The sequence below is a fragment of the Oreochromis niloticus genome, linkage group LG14, assembly GCF_001858045.2.
Source record: "Oreochromis niloticus isolate F11D_XX linkage group LG14, O_niloticus_UMD_NMBU, whole genome shotgun sequence".
In the NCBI taxonomy this organism is placed as follows: domain Eukaryota; kingdom Metazoa; phylum Chordata; class Actinopteri; order Cichliformes; family Cichlidae; genus Oreochromis; species Oreochromis niloticus.
The window spans coordinates 8,138,376-8,155,623 of NC_031979.2; the positions used below are offsets into that span (position 1 = coordinate 8,138,376).

General features: G+C 43.6%; 1 protein-coding gene across 1 annotated transcript; it reads left to right on the top strand.

Moving 5' to 3' along the window:
• The first annotated feature begins 292 nt into the window (after positions 1–292).
• On the top strand, positions 293–8,873 carry LOC112842164 (uncharacterized protein K02A2.6-like). The gene is made up of 2 exons (XM_025898336.1): positions 293–4,352; positions 8,853–8,873. Exons 1-2 carry the CDS (start codon positions 795–797, stop codon positions 8,871–8,873), a joined length of 3,579 nt encoding a protein of 1,192 aa, XP_025754121.1. The 5' UTR covers positions 293–794.
• Positions 8,874–17,248: the final 8,375 nt, after the last annotated feature.

The following is a 17,248-nucleotide window of genomic DNA, read 5'->3' on the forward strand; positions in this document are numbered from 1 at the left end:
AGCGCCTTAACATTGGTTGCCAACCAAGAAGAAGAAGCTGTGAGCCAGGAGGGAGGGGGTGAGTGAGTGAGTGATTCGCCTTACTCTATGATCCAGCACTGCAAGGGAGGGGGTGAGTGAGTCAGTGATTCGTTCAACTCATTTGAGCTGTGAGCCAGGAGGGAGGGGGTGAGTGAGTGAGTGATTCGCCTTATGCTATGATTCAGCACAGCAAGGGAGGGGGTGAGCGAGTCAGTGATTCGTTCAACTCGTTTGAGCTGTGAGCCAGGAGGGAGGGGGTTAGTGAGTCCTGAGTGATTCTGTTGTGTATTTTGGGTTATAACAGGACCCGTAGTGGTCATGCACCAGGTGCATGATGGGCAATGCGCTGTTGTTGTTGTTGTACGGACTAGCCATGTGCTGGAAGTTATGCCGCTATCAATAAATACTTAAAGTTACGTCGTGGTCCGAGAATCATTGTTATACTAGTAACACACAGTGAAGATATAACAAAAAGTGGCGACGAGGACGACTGGACCGGCGCTGCAGTCCGCGACGATACGGAGCTTTGAACTTTTTTTTTTCCCTGCCGATGCCTCGAGCTGACCCGGTGTTAGACGGCGCGGGTGTGAGGACGAGACACCCGGTGTGCAGCGGTGGATGCCGATTTTTTTCAGCGAAACGGGGAGGAGTGAGCAGCGGAAAAGACGACAAAGGAAAACTCCGTGAGTGACGCAAAAAAAAAAAAAAAAAAAAGACGTTACAAAAAGGAACAGTTGTGAGGGGAAGAGTGCCATTCAACCAGGAGCCGAGTAATGGCTGGAGTTATTGGCTCAATCGGTCCCTTCGACGAAAGCACGGAGCAATGGAGCTCATATACGGAGCGTTTTGGATATTTCGTTGCAGCTAATGACGTACAGGATGATAAATGGGTGCCCATTTTTTTGAGTGTGATAGGCCCAAAGACTTTTAACCTGCTAAGGAGCCTGCTGCAGCCAGCAAAGCCAGGCAATAAAAGTTTCACAGAGATTGTGGACACACTGACCAAACATTTTTCGCCCAAGCCCCTCGTGATCGCTGAAAGGTTCAGGTTTCACAAGCGAAACCAAGAAGAGGGTGAGTCTGTCACAATGTTCGTTGCATCGTTACGCAAATTAGCTGAACACTGTGAGTTTAAAGATGTTTTAAATGACACATTAAGAGACAGACTCGTGTGTGGATTAAGAAATGAAGCTGCACAGAAGAAATTACTCACGGAAAGTGACTTGACTCTTGAGAAGGCAATTAATATCAGTGTGACCATGGAAATGGCGTCGAAAGAAGCCCATGCTCTGCATGCTACAGACAGAGCACACAAACTTGACAGTGGTAAAGCAAATGCACAAGGACCATGTTTCCGCTGTGGCAAGTTAGGACACCTTGCTAGTGACTGCTGGTGCAAGGAAATGGATTGCAACAACTGTGGAAAAAAAGGCCATGTAGCACGGGCATGCAGGAACAAAAAGAGCAAGGATAAGGGCTCAAAGACCGGAAATAAAAGGGGCACTGCAAAATTCAAAAAGGAAAGACATGTTCGCACAGTTAAGCTTCATGAGGACAGAGCAAGTGATTCCTCGGATGAAGAAGTGTTGTCTGCAATAAATACTGTGCGAATACTGAATGTGGATGAAACCTCAGACGGGTTTTGGGTCAAGCCCAGACTGGAAGGACATGTTGTGAAAATGCAGACTGACACAGGTTCAAAAGCATCATTAGTGTCATATAATGTCTACAGGAAGTGTCTGAAGCACCTTCCACTCAAACCCTCCGACACAGTTTTTAAAGGATATACTGGACATCGAGTGCCTATGAAAGGAATGACAGAGGTGATTGTTCAATGCAATGACCAAACTGCTAAGCTGCCTGTGTATGTTACGCAGAAGAACTGCCCTGCTATAATGGGACGTGTGTGGCTCAAAGCAATCAGACTCAACTGGCAAGAAGTGAGAAAGCTGTCGCATGGTTCCTCTCAGCTGCAGGCCATACTGGGGAAGCACAAAGAGGTTTTTCGTGAGGAACTGGGCAGCATGAAAAAAATTACAGTGAAGCTGCATCTCAAACCTGACAGCAAACCAGTCTTTATGAAGGCTAGACCTGTGCCGTACGCCATTCGGCCCAAGGTGGAGTCTAACTTAGACACATTGGTCAAGAATGGTGTTCTGGAGCCGGTTACAACCAGCGAGTGGGCCACGCCTATCGTCCCAGTTCCTAAAAAGGACGGAGGAATCCGGATCTGCGGAGACTTCAAGGTATCCGTGAATCCTGTATTAACAGCAGAGCAGTATCCTCTCCCTCTGATTGATGACTTATTTGCTGGCCTGAGTGGGGGACAAAAGTTCAGCAAAATAGATCTCAACCAGGCTTACCTGCAAATGCACGTTGAAGAGCAGTCACGTGAAATGTTGACTATCAACACACATAAGGGACTTTTCAGATACTGCAGGTTGCCTTTCGGCATCACATCAGCTCCAGCATTGTTTCAGCGAGCGATTGATCAAATCCTGAGTGGATTACCTGGTGTGCAGTGTTACCTGGATGATATCCTGTGTACAGGAGCAGATGATGAAGAACATCTGCGCAACCTGGATGCGACCCTTCAGAGACTGAAGGAATACGGATTGAGAGTCCGTAAGGAGAAATGTGACTTTTTCCAGTCATCTGTGGAATATCTAGGGCACGTGATTGATGCAAATGGACTACACACTGCACCTTCGAAGATCACAGCACTGCATAACCTGCTACGCAAGGAGGAAGCATGGAAGTGGACAGCAAGCTGTCAAGAGGCCTTTCAAAAGGCAAAGGATTCACTGACTGCGTCTGAGGTGCTAACCCACTTCAATCCTAAGTTCCCAATTCAGCTTGCCTGTGATGCTTCTCCCTATGGGGTAGGGGCAGTGATTTCCCACATTCTCCCAAACGGCGAAGAAAGGCCAATTGCATTCGCATCAAGGACATTAAACACGGCAGAGACCAACTATGCTCAGCTGGAACGAGAGGCTCTGAGCATTGTATTTGGTGTTCGGAAATTTCACCAGTATTTGTACGGTAGGAGGTTTACACTGTTAACTGACCATAGACCTCTCACAACCATCCTGGGACCCTACACAGGGATTCCATCTCTTGCTGCTTCTCGTCTCCAGAGGTGGGCGTTGATATTGTCAGGACATTCTTATGACATCAAGTATCGCAAATCGGAGTCTCATTGCAATGCAGATGGGTTGTCCAGGTTACCTCTCCCTATTAAAAAACCCGACTCTGACACTGTTGAGATCCTCTACTTCAGGGAGGTGGAGACAGCACCGGTTTCGGCTGTGCAGGTGAAAAGGGCGTCCAGAAATGACCCTGTGTTGTCAGCAGTGATGGACTGGATCATTAAGGGTCTTCCTGCAGGTGAGGATGTAGACTTGAAGGCCTTCCTTGGAAAGCGGGCGGAGCTTTCTGTTCAGGCGGGATGTTTGCTGTGGGGGAGGAGAGTCATTATTCCCCTGTCACTTCAAACAAAACTGTTGAAGCAACTTCATGCAGGACACAGTGGAATAGTGAGAATGAAGGAAATAGCGAGAAGCTATTTTTGGTGGCCAAATATGGACAAACAGATTGAGGAGATTGCTAAAAACTGTTCATCGTGTCATAAGGTCCGGAACAACCCACCACTTGCTCCTCTCCATCCCTGGGAGTTCCCACAGGAGCCATGGCATCGTGTGCACATTGACTTTGCAGGTCCATACGAGGACAAAATGTTTCTTGTAGCTGTTGATGCACACAGTAAATGGCCTGAAGTGACCATCATGAAATCAACCACCACTGAGAAGACCATAGAAGCACTAGGAGAAATGTTCAGTAGGTTTGGATCTCCTACACAGATAGTCTCTGACAATGGACCTCAACTGGTTTCACAGGAAATGGAGGCTTTCCTGCAGGCTAATGGAGTGCAGCACATTACATCAGCTCCATACCATCCTGCAACGAATGGTCTTGCAGAAAGGTTTGTTCAGACAATGAAACATGCACTGAAAACATCGCAAGGCCAAGGAACACTGCATCAGAGACTGCACAAGTTTCTGCTTAACTACCGGAACAGTCCACATGCAACCACAAGGACATCTCCTGCCAACGCAATGTTCAAGAGAGATCTGCACACTACCTTTGATCTTTTGAAACCCTCAACTGTGAAGGACACTGTGCAAAAACAACAAGAGAAACAAATGATGTACAGGGGCCAACAGGTCAAGGACAGAGTCTTCAGCCCCGGTGAGTCAGTGCTGGCCAGGAACTACCGAGGAGAACACAAGTGGGTTCCTGCAACTGTCATCGCACAAACTGGACAGTGTTGGGTAAGTTACTTTAAATTAGTAACTTAGTTACATTACTAGTTACTTCTCTAAAAAAGTAACTCAGTTACTTCAAGTTACTCGTTACTTTCAAAGTAACTAGTTACTAGGGAAAGTAACTTTGGTTTTACTCAGAATTCTCTTGTTAATGTGTTAGGGCTGTGCGATATGACCAAAATCTCATATCCCGATATTAAGACATCTATCGTCCGATAACGATATAAATCACAAAAATGTAACATTTTCTGTAAATTCTGTGAATGTCGGGCAGCTCGACTTGCGTGAAGTGTTTCCAGCTGGGCGTCGCGTACCTGGAGTCGAGTGTTTTAACTGATGCATGAAACGGTACACTTTTAGACATAAGTTGTAACAGCCGCCGTTTTCTTTGTGAGTATTTATTACACAGCGTGCTGCGGGGAAAAGCCTGTTCTAACGTTTGAGTCTAAGGTTTATTTTTTAGCATCTGACGGCTCTTTTTTGCTTCTCATCCGTAAATACTCTGCATCTTTCACGTGATTCAGTTTATTTTGAAAAGTCTCAACAGGATCTTGAGCTTTATTGTGAAAGGTTTATGTGGAAAATAAACAAGCAGACATGCGGTGGTTTTACCGTCGTTGTTGCTAACGACAACGCATAAAAACAAGCGCTTCTCCGTCTGTAGTGTGGTTATATTAAATATAAGAGAAAGAGAGAACTTTAGGAAATTAATATAGCCACTACAGTGACCATCAAAATAATGAAAAAATATTGCCGTAAACAGTTTATTTTGCGACACCACGAAACAAACGATAGCGTAAAATGAAACGATAGACGTTTTTATATCGTCATCCAATATATATCGTTATATCGAACAGCCCTATAATGTGTTGCTTCCGTAACTGGATACCCAGCAAGATTGCCAGTCTTCTAGCTTGCTTACTTGCCACAAGTGCACTGTGCCACCTACCAATAGAAAGGAAAAAATAATGTGCACATTTCCACGAGAGAAATCCCACGCCTGGACCGTTGTTGACCGCCGCCATGATTCTAGCCTGCTTTTTACATCCAACACAAAAACTGCAGTCGTGGTGCTTTTGATTGTACTCAGAACTTGGAAATTCTGCCTTCTGAATAGGAAGATGTAGGTAACACCAGACTGCAGATGAGCTGCATACAGAGCTGGACTGGGACAAAAAAATCGTCCCGGGCATTTTGACTAGAGACCGGCCCACCAATATAGGAAAAATCATAAAGCCTTTGAATGAAAACAAACACTGTTGTGACAGTGATGTACACTGTTCTGATGGTATATATGTATCAATCTATCAATTGTTTGTTGTAAGACTCAGATAATTATTTTTTTTTAAAGCGAGACATTTTAAATGAGAATAATAAAGAAAAGTATTTCTTTGTGCCCCCCTTTCCCTGTTAATGCCCTACCTGCCCCCCTGGCAACACTTTGCTAGATCCACCCCTGCACAGTTACCAGCTGTCAGCTACTTAGAAAAGGATCCTGGTGTTATTTGTCTCTCAGAAACAGTTCATAACTTCCCTTCAACTCATCCATGTCACCTAAAAGGTAAACCTGTTTCTACATCAAATAAATTCTAACAACAGCTGATCAAGCTTAAACGTGCTGCTGTTGTTTAACGCGACATCCGCTGGTTTCCTCTTTCTGGCGCAAAGTGGGCGATAAATAAACAAGAGAGAAAAGCCGATCAGCTGATCATTGATCAGTTTCGTGATTGAAGTAGAAACGGGAGAGAATGAGAGAAGAAGAGGCAGCTGTGCAGCTTCAGCTTTGTGTCTTTTTCATTGTAGCTGAAGTCCAGGACAAACTGTGTTCCTTTTCACCTCAGTACGAAACGCGTAATATTTTCTCTGAATACGAGACGATTCTGTTTTTTAGGGGACGGTTGGCAACTCTAATAATTAACCGTATGAACAAAATAAAGTTCAACATCAGTAACATAGCACCCACCCAGCTGTATAGAAACTCCGTCATGCTAGCTAGCACGCAGTACGAAAATGTCAGCATACCGAAAATAAACTCCACCTAAACTTGGTTTATATCTGACCCAGATAGACTGCAGGTCATAACTTCTTACCTGAAGTTCAGTTCACCTGACACGCGGACCGGCGGCCGCTTCGGGTCTCTCCTCTTGCCTCCCTTTTCCTTCATCCACCTGCTGGCCTCCACCACTTGCTAATGTTATTGAATCTGTGGAAGCTCCGCAATATCCACCACACGAAGTAACGAGTAACGAGCCTATCTAAATCCTAGTAACGAGTAACGCGTTCCTGGTTTTGGCATAATAACTAGTTACCGTGCTCGTTACCACAATAATAACGTAGTTACTGTAACGCGTTACTTAATAACGCGTTAGTCCCAACACTGAAACTGGACCAGTTTCATATACAGTACAGGTTGCCGATGGAGTGTGGAGAAGGCACGTGGATCAGCTACTACAGACCGCACCAGTGTCTGCAGAAAGGTCTTTTGAAGATCTTAAAAATGCACTCATCGACTCATCAGTCCATCCACACATGCAAGTAGAGAACTCCACCACATCAGCAAAAGTGGTTCCCACTGTAAATGAGACTGCAAGAGAGACTGAGACATCTTCAGTGCCAGAAACAAAGGCTCCACAAGAGAGCACACAGACTGACGTTACCACAGACCGCCGATACCCCAACAGAGAGCGGCGGCCTCCTGTTCGTCTGAGTTATTAGATAGTACCTGACCCACGTGAACGGGGCAGAATAATCCCCATGGGTCATGGGGGAGGTTGAGGTAGTCTACCCTCACTCCCAAGTAGCAATTAAAAAGAGTTGTTGTTATAACCATACAGTTAATAAGGGAAAAGGTGAAATGTTTGTGATGCTATTTCTGTCATGTTCCAGTGAAGACAGAAGTTTTTGAGTAGATCACCTGTTCATTCCGTAGTACATCCTTTGTAAGAGGGGAGGAGATGTTGTGTATTTTGGGTTATAACAGGACCCGTAGTGGTCATGCACCAGGTGCATGATGGGCAATGCGCTGTTGTTGTTGTTGTACGGACTAGCCATGTGCTGGAAGTTATGCCGCTATCAATAAATACTTAAAGTTACGTCGTGGTCCGAGAATCATTGTTATACTAGTAACACACAGTGAAGATATAACAGATTCGCTTATGCTATGATTCAGCACAGCAAGGGAGGGGGTGAGTAACTCAAATGTGTTGTTAGCATGCTAGCTGAACGATGCTACTGTGAACTGTGGGTTTTTTCTTCCAGTTCAGAGCAGAAATGTTTTTGTTAGGAAACTGGCTGGTGTTTTTTTCCCCACAATTTTAATTATAAGCTAGATATATTTCTACTAATGGAATTAGCTTGCTAACAGCAACAGGGATGAGTCAGTGAGTCAGTTGCGCTTGTGAATCATGATTCACGAGTCAGTAAAGTGATTCTCGAGTATTGAACGATTCGTTCACGAATCGAACATCACTAGGCAGGTGTATGTAATGGTGCTGCAGGTATCTGCTGTGTCTGAGCTGCCGGAGTTGGGCAAGTTGTCCTCAGAGCTTCTTGAATTAAATTCGCTGCTTCTCTCAGCAGCTCCAGACAGCTTTTTGACATTTCTTGTACACATCGTGCAATGTATCAATATTGAGGTACACAACTATTATCAAGTGTCTTGATTTTTATGGCAGCAACTTCTTGCTTCCAACTGCATAGAGCATCCAAGCAAAGTTAACAATGAATATCACCACCTAAAGGATCGGAGTGAGATTTACTGGGTGTACATCAATCTATTATCAGGGATCTTCTTCTTCTTCTTCTTCTTAACTGATTGGTGCATTACCGCCACCACTAGTATGGAGTGTGGACTGGAATGACGCCCCAAAAAACAAAAGAAAACAAACAAACAAAAAAACCCCCTCAAATCCTTTCAAACACTCTTCCCGCTTTAAAAAACTGAAATAAAGCCTGGTAACTTTTACTTCCAAAATCCTTTTGCAATAGGTCAACCAGATCCAGTTTCATTTTCATAGTAATGAGATTTTGGTTCAATTGTCTCCTCTCCACCTGATATTTCTGAGAGTGCAATATCACATGCTCTATAGTTTCCTTTTCTCCACAGAAGGCACATTTCCCCGTATTATGTTTCCCAATCAAGAATAGTGTTGCATTCGACCCAGTATGACCAAATCTCAATCTCGATATGACCACCTCCTCTCTCCTGCTCCTTCCAGTGGTCCTCATTTCTCCCACCCCCCTTTGTATTGTATACAACCACCGTCCTCTCCTTTCTTCCTCCCACTGCTGTTGCCATCTACTCCTCATTTCTTGCCGTATGATACTCTTTATTTCAGCTTGACCAAAACAAACAGCCAGGTCAACGGTCCCATGTTTCGTTGCTTCCTTCGCTGCTCTGTCTGCCATTTCATTCCCCTTTATTCCATAATGGGCTGGAATCCACAGAAACACAACTGTAAGACCCATCATGTTTACCCTGAAAAGTGTTTGCTGAATCTCTGCTAGAATATCTGCTCTCGCTTCTGAGTGACTACACTGTAAACTAAGCAATGATGCTCTTGAGTCTGAACAAATGATAGCTTTTAATGGCCTCATATCTTCCACCCACTGAACAGCCAACAGAATTGCAAGCAGTTCTCCAGTGAATACTGACAGTCTATCAGTGATCCTTTTTCCTATTTTAACCATGAACTCCGGGACCACAACTGCTACACCAATTTGACTGGCTGAATTCTTTGATGCATCTGTATATAACTGAACATAACCATAAAACTGGTCATTATCAGGGATCGATCTGTGTGGACTTGCTTTACAGTTTAACCCAGGGGTCGGCAACCCGCGGCTCCGGAGCCGCATGCGGCTCTTTTGTCCTTATACTGTGGCTCCGGGTGGTTTGGGAAAATAAATTAGAAGTATTTAGCTGAAGTGTATTTTATTTATGTTAGTTCTTTTTTAACTTGTAGTTCTAAATTGGAAGATTATTGTGATTTTGAAATATAAAAATACAATTATATTTTATTATTTCATCGCTCACAATAAGCGTCACACTCGCGGAAGCCGGTGTACCCGCCGAAACGCCGTGCATTTATCGAGACTTTCGACCCCAGGTAGGCCAATTATGGATCTGGATCCACATTATGTCAGCAGCTGTTCTCCACCGTGAACTATGTTAAAAACAAACACCGCTCACGCCTCACAGATGACAGCTTACAGTCCTGCGTAAAGATGAAAGCCCCGATTTGCAGACGCTGTGCGCCGAGGTTCGGGACCAGAAGTCTCATTGTAAACATATCACGGCAGACCCGACGATGTTTGCATGAACACGCTTTTCAGCATCTCTTTTTTGACCACTTTTCACACACGGTTGCTGTACGCATACAGCTGGTTGTAGCTTTTCAACTCACAGCCCGACATATACCAACAACAGCAGAGAGTACAGACTTTAAGGCGGCGAGGCGTGATTGCAGGTGCCGCTCAGGTGCGTCTGATTCCCATGCAGCAGCACTGCAGACCACGCCCCGCCACACACATTAACCAGGTAAAATACATATTTAGGCAGAATTTTGCAAATATCTATTTTTTTAGCGGCATAGTGCTTTTTTTTCCAATTACTTTTTAATTGGAAAAAAACTGTTGTGAGGGTGGCGGCTCACAATGGTTTTTGTTTGCTACATGGATCATTTTAGTTCAGCTGGGTGTCTTTCCTTTTGTTATATTTCTTTAAGAGTTCAAAATGCGTTAATTGCATAAATAAAATGTAATTTTCTCTGTAGCACTTCATGGATTTCATAAGCAACACACCTTAGTTTCTCTGTGGATTCTTTTAAAAAGCAGTTAAAAACTTTTCTGTTCAAACAAGCCTTTTGTTGATCTACGTATTTTATATTCTTTACATTATTTACATTTGATCTTTTACATTGTGTATAATGTCTATTGATTGTATTGTTTATTTGAATCTTTGTGTACAGCGCTTTGTGACTGCCTGTTTGTGAAAAGTGCTTAATAAATAAACTTTACTTACTTACTTTAGTTGTTTACACAAAGCACAAAGGTAAAAAAAACAATATATACAGTGTTATCTTCATTTTAGATGTCAAAAAGTATTTGCGGCTCCCAGTGTTTTCTTTTGCATGGAAACCGGGTCCAAATGGCTCTTTCGGTGTTAAAGGTTGCAGACCCCTGGTTTAACCAATCAGATGTTAGACAAGCTACAGGGACAGCATTAACCCCGCCTCCTTGCCGTGATGGATGAGGCTGACAGATACAATGAATTCAAGATGAGAGCCAGGCGCCAGGACTGCCAAAATGAAATAAATAAATATATCATTAAATAATTAATTAAATGTGTCAATAAATAATTAAAATGTGAAATACATAAATAATTAATTAAATGTGTCAATAATTAATTAATTGAATGTGTCATAACTATTTATTTAATAAATTAATTCCAATTTTAATTAATTATTGCCACATTTAATTAATTATTTATTGGTGTATTTAATTAATTCATTATGGCAGTCCTGGCGTTCCATACAGGCCTACTTGTTGTTCCTAGAGTATTTAAGAGTAGAATGGGAGGGACAGCCTTCAGTTTTCAGGCCCCTCTTCTGTGGAACCAGCTTTCAGTTTGGATTCAGGAGACAGACACTATCAAAATAAAAGTGCCTCAGAGAGAATCTTCCTGCAGGTGATGCTGTTGTCAGTTCTCAGTAAAAGTTTCAAAATAAAAGTTCACATTACTTTCTTTTTTTTTTTTTTATTCTGCAAGCTCCCACATTTTACAAACGTATTTCCGATCCATCCATCTTCTTCCGCTTTATCCGTGGCCGGGTCGCGGGAGCAGCAGCCTAAGCAGAGAAGCCCAGACCTCCCTCTCCCCAGCCACCTCCTCCAGCTTATCCAGGGAAACACCAAGGCGTTCCCAGGCCAGCTGAGAGATATAATCTCTCCAGCGTGTCCTGGGTCTGCCCTGGGGCCTCCTCCCGGTGGGACATGCCCGGAACACCTCACCCAGGAGGCGCCCAGGAGGCATCCTTGTCAGATGCCCGAACCACCTCAGCTGGCTCCTTTTGATGTGGAGGAGCAGCGGCTCTACTCTGAACCCCTCCTGGATGGCTGAACTTCTCACCCTATCTCTAAGGGAGAGGCCAGTCACCCTTCGGAGGAAGCTCATTTCCGCCGCTTGTATCCGCGATCTCGTTCTTTCGGTCACTACCCACAGGTCGTGGCCATAGGTGAGGGTAGGGACGTAGATCGACTGGTAAATTGAAAGCTTCGCTTTTACACTCAGCTCCCTCTTCACTACGACGGACCGGTGCAGCGTCCGCATCACTGCAGCCCCAGCACCAATCCGTCTGTCGATTTCCGGCTCCCTTCTCACATCACTCGCGAACAAGACCCCGAGATACTTGAACTCCTCCACTTGGGGCAGGAGCTCATCCCCGACCCAGAGTGGGCACTCCACCCTTTTCAGGCTGAGAACCATGGCCTCAGATTTGGAGGTGCTGATCCTCATTCCCGCTGCTTCACACTCAGCTGCGAACCGTTCCAGTGCGAGCTGGAGGCCATCACTCGATGAAGCCAACAGAACCACATCATCCGCAAAAAGCAGAGATGAGATTCTGAGGCCACCAAAGTGAAAGCCCTCCACCACTTGGCTGTGCCTAGAAATCCTGTCCATAAAAATTATGAACAGAATCGGTGACAAAGGGCAGCCCTGGCGGAGCCCATCATCCACCAGGAACGAGTCCGACTTATTGCTGGCAGTGCGAACCAAGCTCTTGCAACGGTTGTACAGGGATCGAATGGCCCGTAGCAATGGGTCAGACACCCCATACTCCCGCAGCACCTCCCACAGGACACCCCAAGTCCACAAAACACATGTAGACTGGTTGGGCAAACTCCCATGCACCCTCAAGTATCCTTGAGAGGATAAAGAGCTGGTCCAGTGTTCCGCGACCAGGACAAAAACCGCATTGTTCCTCCTGTATCTGAGGTTCGACTAGCGGACAAACTCTCCTTTCCAGCACCCTGGCATAGACTTTCCCAGGGAGGCTGAGGAGTGTGATCCCCCTGTAGTTGGAAAACACCCTCCGGTCCCCCTTCTTAAAGATTAGACTGTTAGTGCATGACTTAATAATTGATCAACAAATCGATTTACTCTGCCTTACAGAAACCTGGTTGCAGCAGGATGAGTATGTTAGTTTAAATGAATCAACACCCCCGAGTCATTCTAACTACCAGAAATCCCGAAGCACAGGCCGAGGGGCGGTGTGGCAGCAATTTTTCACACCAGTCTATTAATTAACGAAAGACCAAGACAGACTTTTAATTCATTTGAAAGCCTGATGCTTAGCCTCGTCCACCCCAGCTGTAAAACTCAGAAACCAGTCTTACTTGTTATCATCTATCGTCCACCTGGGCCTTACACAGAGTTTCTCTCTGATTTCTCAGACTTTTTATCTGATTTAGTGCTCAGCTCAGATAAAGTAATTATTGTGGGTGATTTTAACATCCATGTAGATGCTAAAAATGACAGCCTCAACATCGCATTTAATCTGTTATTAGACTCAATTGGCTTCTCTCAAAATGTAAAAGAACCCACCCACCACTTTAATCACACTCTAGATCTTGTTTTAACGTATGGCATAGAAACTGGACATTTAACAGTGTTTCCTGAAAACCCTCTGCTGTCTGATCATTTCCTGATAACATTTACATTTACAATAATTGATTACACAGCAGTGGAGAGTAGACTTTATCAAAGTAGATGTCTTTCTGAAAGTGCTGTAACTAAGTTTAAGAATATAATCCACCCACTGTTATCATCTTCAATGCCCTGTACCAACATAGAGCAGAGCAGCTATCTGAACGCTACTCCAACAGAGGTGGATTATCTTGTTAATAATTTTACCTCCTCACTACGTACGACTCTGGATACTGTAGCTCCTGTGAAAACTAAAGCCTCAAATCCGAAGTACCTGACTCCGTGGTATAATTCTCAAACACGTAGCCTAAAGCAGATAACTCGTAAGCTGGAGAGGAAATGGCGTGTCACAAATTTAGAGGATCATCATTTAGCCTGGAGAAATAGTTTGCTGCTTTATAAGAAAGCCCTCCGCAAAGCCAGAACATCTTACTATTCGTCACTGATTGAAGAAAATAAGAACAACCCCAGGTTTCTCTTCAGCACTGTAGCCAGGCTGACAAAAAGTCAGAGCTCTACTGAGCCAACAATCCCTTTAACGTTAACTAGTAATGACTTCATGAACTTCTTCACTAATAAAATTTTTATCATTAGAGAAAAAATTACCAATAATCATCCCACAGATGTAATATTATCTACAGCTACTCTTAGTACCATCGGTGTTAAGTTAGACTCTTTTTCTCCAATTGATTTTTCTGAGTTAACTTCAATAATTAATTCCTCCAAACCATCAACGTGTCTTTTAGACCCCATTCCTACAAAACTGCTCAAAGAAGTCCTGCCATTAATTAATTCTTCGATCTTAAATATGATCAACCTCTCTCTAATAATCGGCTATGTACCACAGGCCTTCAAGGTGGCTGTAGTTAAACCTTTACTTAAAAAGCCATCTCTAGACCCAGCTGTCTTAGCTAATTATAGGCCAATCTCCAACCTTCCTTTCATATCAAAAATCCTTGAAAGAGTAGTTGTCAAACAGCTAACAGATCATCTGCAGAGGAATGGCTTATTTGAAGAGTTTCAGTCAGGTTTCAGAGCTCATCACAGCACAGAAACAGCTTTAGTGAAGGTTACAAATGATCTTCTTATGGCCTCTGACAGTGGACTCATCTCTGTGCTTGTCCTGCTAGACCTCAGTGCTGCGTTTGATACTGTTGACCATAATATCCTATTAGAGCGATTAGAACATGCTGTAGGTATTACAGGTACTGCACTGCAGTGGTTTGTATCATATCTATCTAATAGACTCCAATTTGTTCAAGTAAATGGAGAGTCCTCTTCACACACTAAGGTTAAATATGGTGTTCCACAGGGTTCAGTGCTAGGACCAATTCTATTTACATTATACATGCTTCCCTTAGGCAGCATCATTAGAAGACATAGCATAAATTTTCACTGCTATGCAGATGACACGCAGCTCTATCTATCCATGAAGCCAGGTAACACACACCAATTAGTGAAACTGCAGGAATGTCTTAAAGACATAAAGACCTGGATGGCCGCTAACTTTCTGCTTCTTAATTCAGATAAAACTGAGGTTATTGTACTCGGCCCTGAAAATCTTAGAACTATGGTATCTAAGCAGATTCTTACTCTGGATGGCATTACCTCGGCCTCCAGTAACACTGTGAGGAACCTTGGAGTCATTTTTGACCAGGACATGTCCTTCAATGCACATATTAAACAAATATGTAAGACTGCTTTCTTCCATTTGCGCAACATCTCTAAAATTAGAAATATCCTGTCTCAGAGTGATGCTGAAAAACTAGTTCATGCATTTATTACTTCCAGGCTGGACTACTGTAATTCTTTATTATCAGGATGTCCTAAAAACTCACTGAAAAGCCTTCAGTTAATCCAAAATGCTGCAGCAAGGGTACTGACAGGGACTAGAAAGAGAGAGCATATTTCTCCTGTTTTGGCTTCCCTTCATTGGCTTCCTGTTAAATCCAGAATTGAATTCAAAATCCTGCTCCTCACATACAAAGTCTTAAATAATCAGGCCCCATCTTATCTTAATGACCTTGTAGTACCATATCACCCCATTAGAGCACTTCGCTCTCGCTCTGCAGGCTTACTTGTTGTTCCTAGAGTATTTAAAAGTAGAATGGGAGGCAGAGCCTTCAGTTTTCAGGCCCCTCTTCTGTGGAACCAGCTTCCAGTTTGGATTCGGGAGACAGACACTATCTCTACTTTCAAGATTAGGCTTAAAACTTTCCTTTTTGCTAAAGCATATAGTTAGGGCTGGACCAGGTGACCCTGAATCCTCCCTTAGTTATGCTGCAATAGACGTAGGCTGCCGGGGATTCCCATGATGCATTGAGTTTTTCCCTTCCACTCACCTTTCTCACTCACTATGTGTTAATAGACCTCTCTGCATCGAATCATATCTGTTATTAATCTCTGTCTCTCTTCCACAGCATGTCTTTATCCTGTTTTCCTTCTTCACCCCAACCGGTCGCAGCAGATGGCCGCCCCTCCCTGAGCCTGGTTCTGCCGGAGGTTTCTTCCTGTTAAAAGGGAGTTTTTCCTTCCCACTGTCGCCAAAGTGCTTGCTCATAGGGGGTCATATGATTGTTGGGCTTTTCTCTGTATTTATTATTGTGCTATCTACTGTACAATATAAAGCGCCTTGAGGCGACTTTTGTTGTGATTTGGCGCTATATAAATAAAATTGAATTGAATTGAATTGAAGATGGAGACCACCACCCCGGTTAGGGTTAGGGTAGAGCCCCACACCAGGGGCTCTGCCACCAAGTTATTTAACTGCCTCAGTGACCTCGCCCCCAGAATCTCCAGACTCTGCTTCCTCCTCGGAAGACATGTCAGTGGGATTAAGGAGGTCCTTGAAGTATTCCTTCCACCGCCCGACAATTTTGTCAGTCGAAATAAGCAGCACTCCGCCAGCACTATACACAGTGCAGGTAGAGCACCGCTTTCCCCTCCTGAGACGCCTGTTTGCCAGAATCTCTTCGAGGCAGTCCGAAAGTTTTTTTCCATGGCCTCTCCGAACTCCTCCCACACCCGAGTTTTTGCTTCAGCCACTGCCCGAGTCGCATTCCGCTTGGCCTGTCGGTACCTGTCAGCTGCCTCCGAAGTCCCACAGGCTAACCAAGCCCGATAGGACTCCTTCTTCAGCCTGGTGGCTCCTTTCACCTCTGGTGTCCACCATTTGGTTCAGGGATTACCACCACGACAGGCACCAACCACCTTGTGGCCACAGCTCAATGCAGCAGCTTCGGCAATGGAGATGCTGAACATGGTCCATTCGGACTCAGTGTCCCCAGTCTCCCTCGGGATGCTTTTGAAGCTCTGCCGGAGGTGTGCGTTGAAGATCTCGCGGACTGGGGCCTCTGCTAGGCGTTCCCAGCACACCCTCACTACGTGTTTAGGTGCACCGGGTCTGTCCTTTCTAATTTCTATGAAGGGAAACGGATTTCCCTTCATAGAAATTAGACGAGATTAGTGCTGCCGTTAGTCTTGGAACTTCTCCTACACTGTAAAAAAAAAATCATAAAAAAACAGTAATATTCCGGCAGCTGGGGCACCAAAATAATACCGTAAAATAACAGAAAATAACTTTCTCATTAAAATACGGTTATTTTCAGTAATGAAAATACAGTTTGTTGCCCTAATTTTACATGGGATTTTGCCTTTTTCAAGCGCTTTTAAACATTAAATTAGGAACATTTTAATGTGATTAAACAATGAAATTACCTATAAACAAGGTCAATGAATGTGGCAATATGAATAATAATGCTTAAATTTACAGAAATATACAGTTAACAGTTGGGTTAAATAACATTATTTGATGTAAAAAAGTTGTATATTCAATTATATTTGATGTAATACTACAGTATACAGCACAAAATAATTTATCTTCCAAAACATGTCAAAAAACTATAGATATTGGCTTTAAAATTACAATTCACTGTTAATTTTAGACAATATCACATATAAATTTAGATTTTAAGTGTAATTTAACATAAATTTCCTGAATATTTACTGGACTTTCAATTTGAAATAAGTGTGCTCCCTGTAAGATTTTTCGTTTATCTGTCACAAAACACCCAAAGAACCTTTATTAAACAAAACCTCTGATTATAATTGCATCAAGATTATGTTAATTCTTGATCATATGTTGTGTATGAGCAGTTTGTACATGTTTATTTTACTTATAAGACATGAGACATTG

Excerpts from the sequence above, each read along its gene's own strand:
- LOC112842164 (XM_025898336.1), top strand. The coding sequence starts at position 795 with ATGGCTGGAGTTATTGGCTCAATCGGTCCCTTCGACGAAAGCACGGAG. Across the intron at positions 4,353-8,852 it reads CACAAACTGGACAGTGTTGG|AATATCTGCTCTCGCTTCTG; the intron begins GTAAGTTACTTT and ends AATCTCTGCTAG.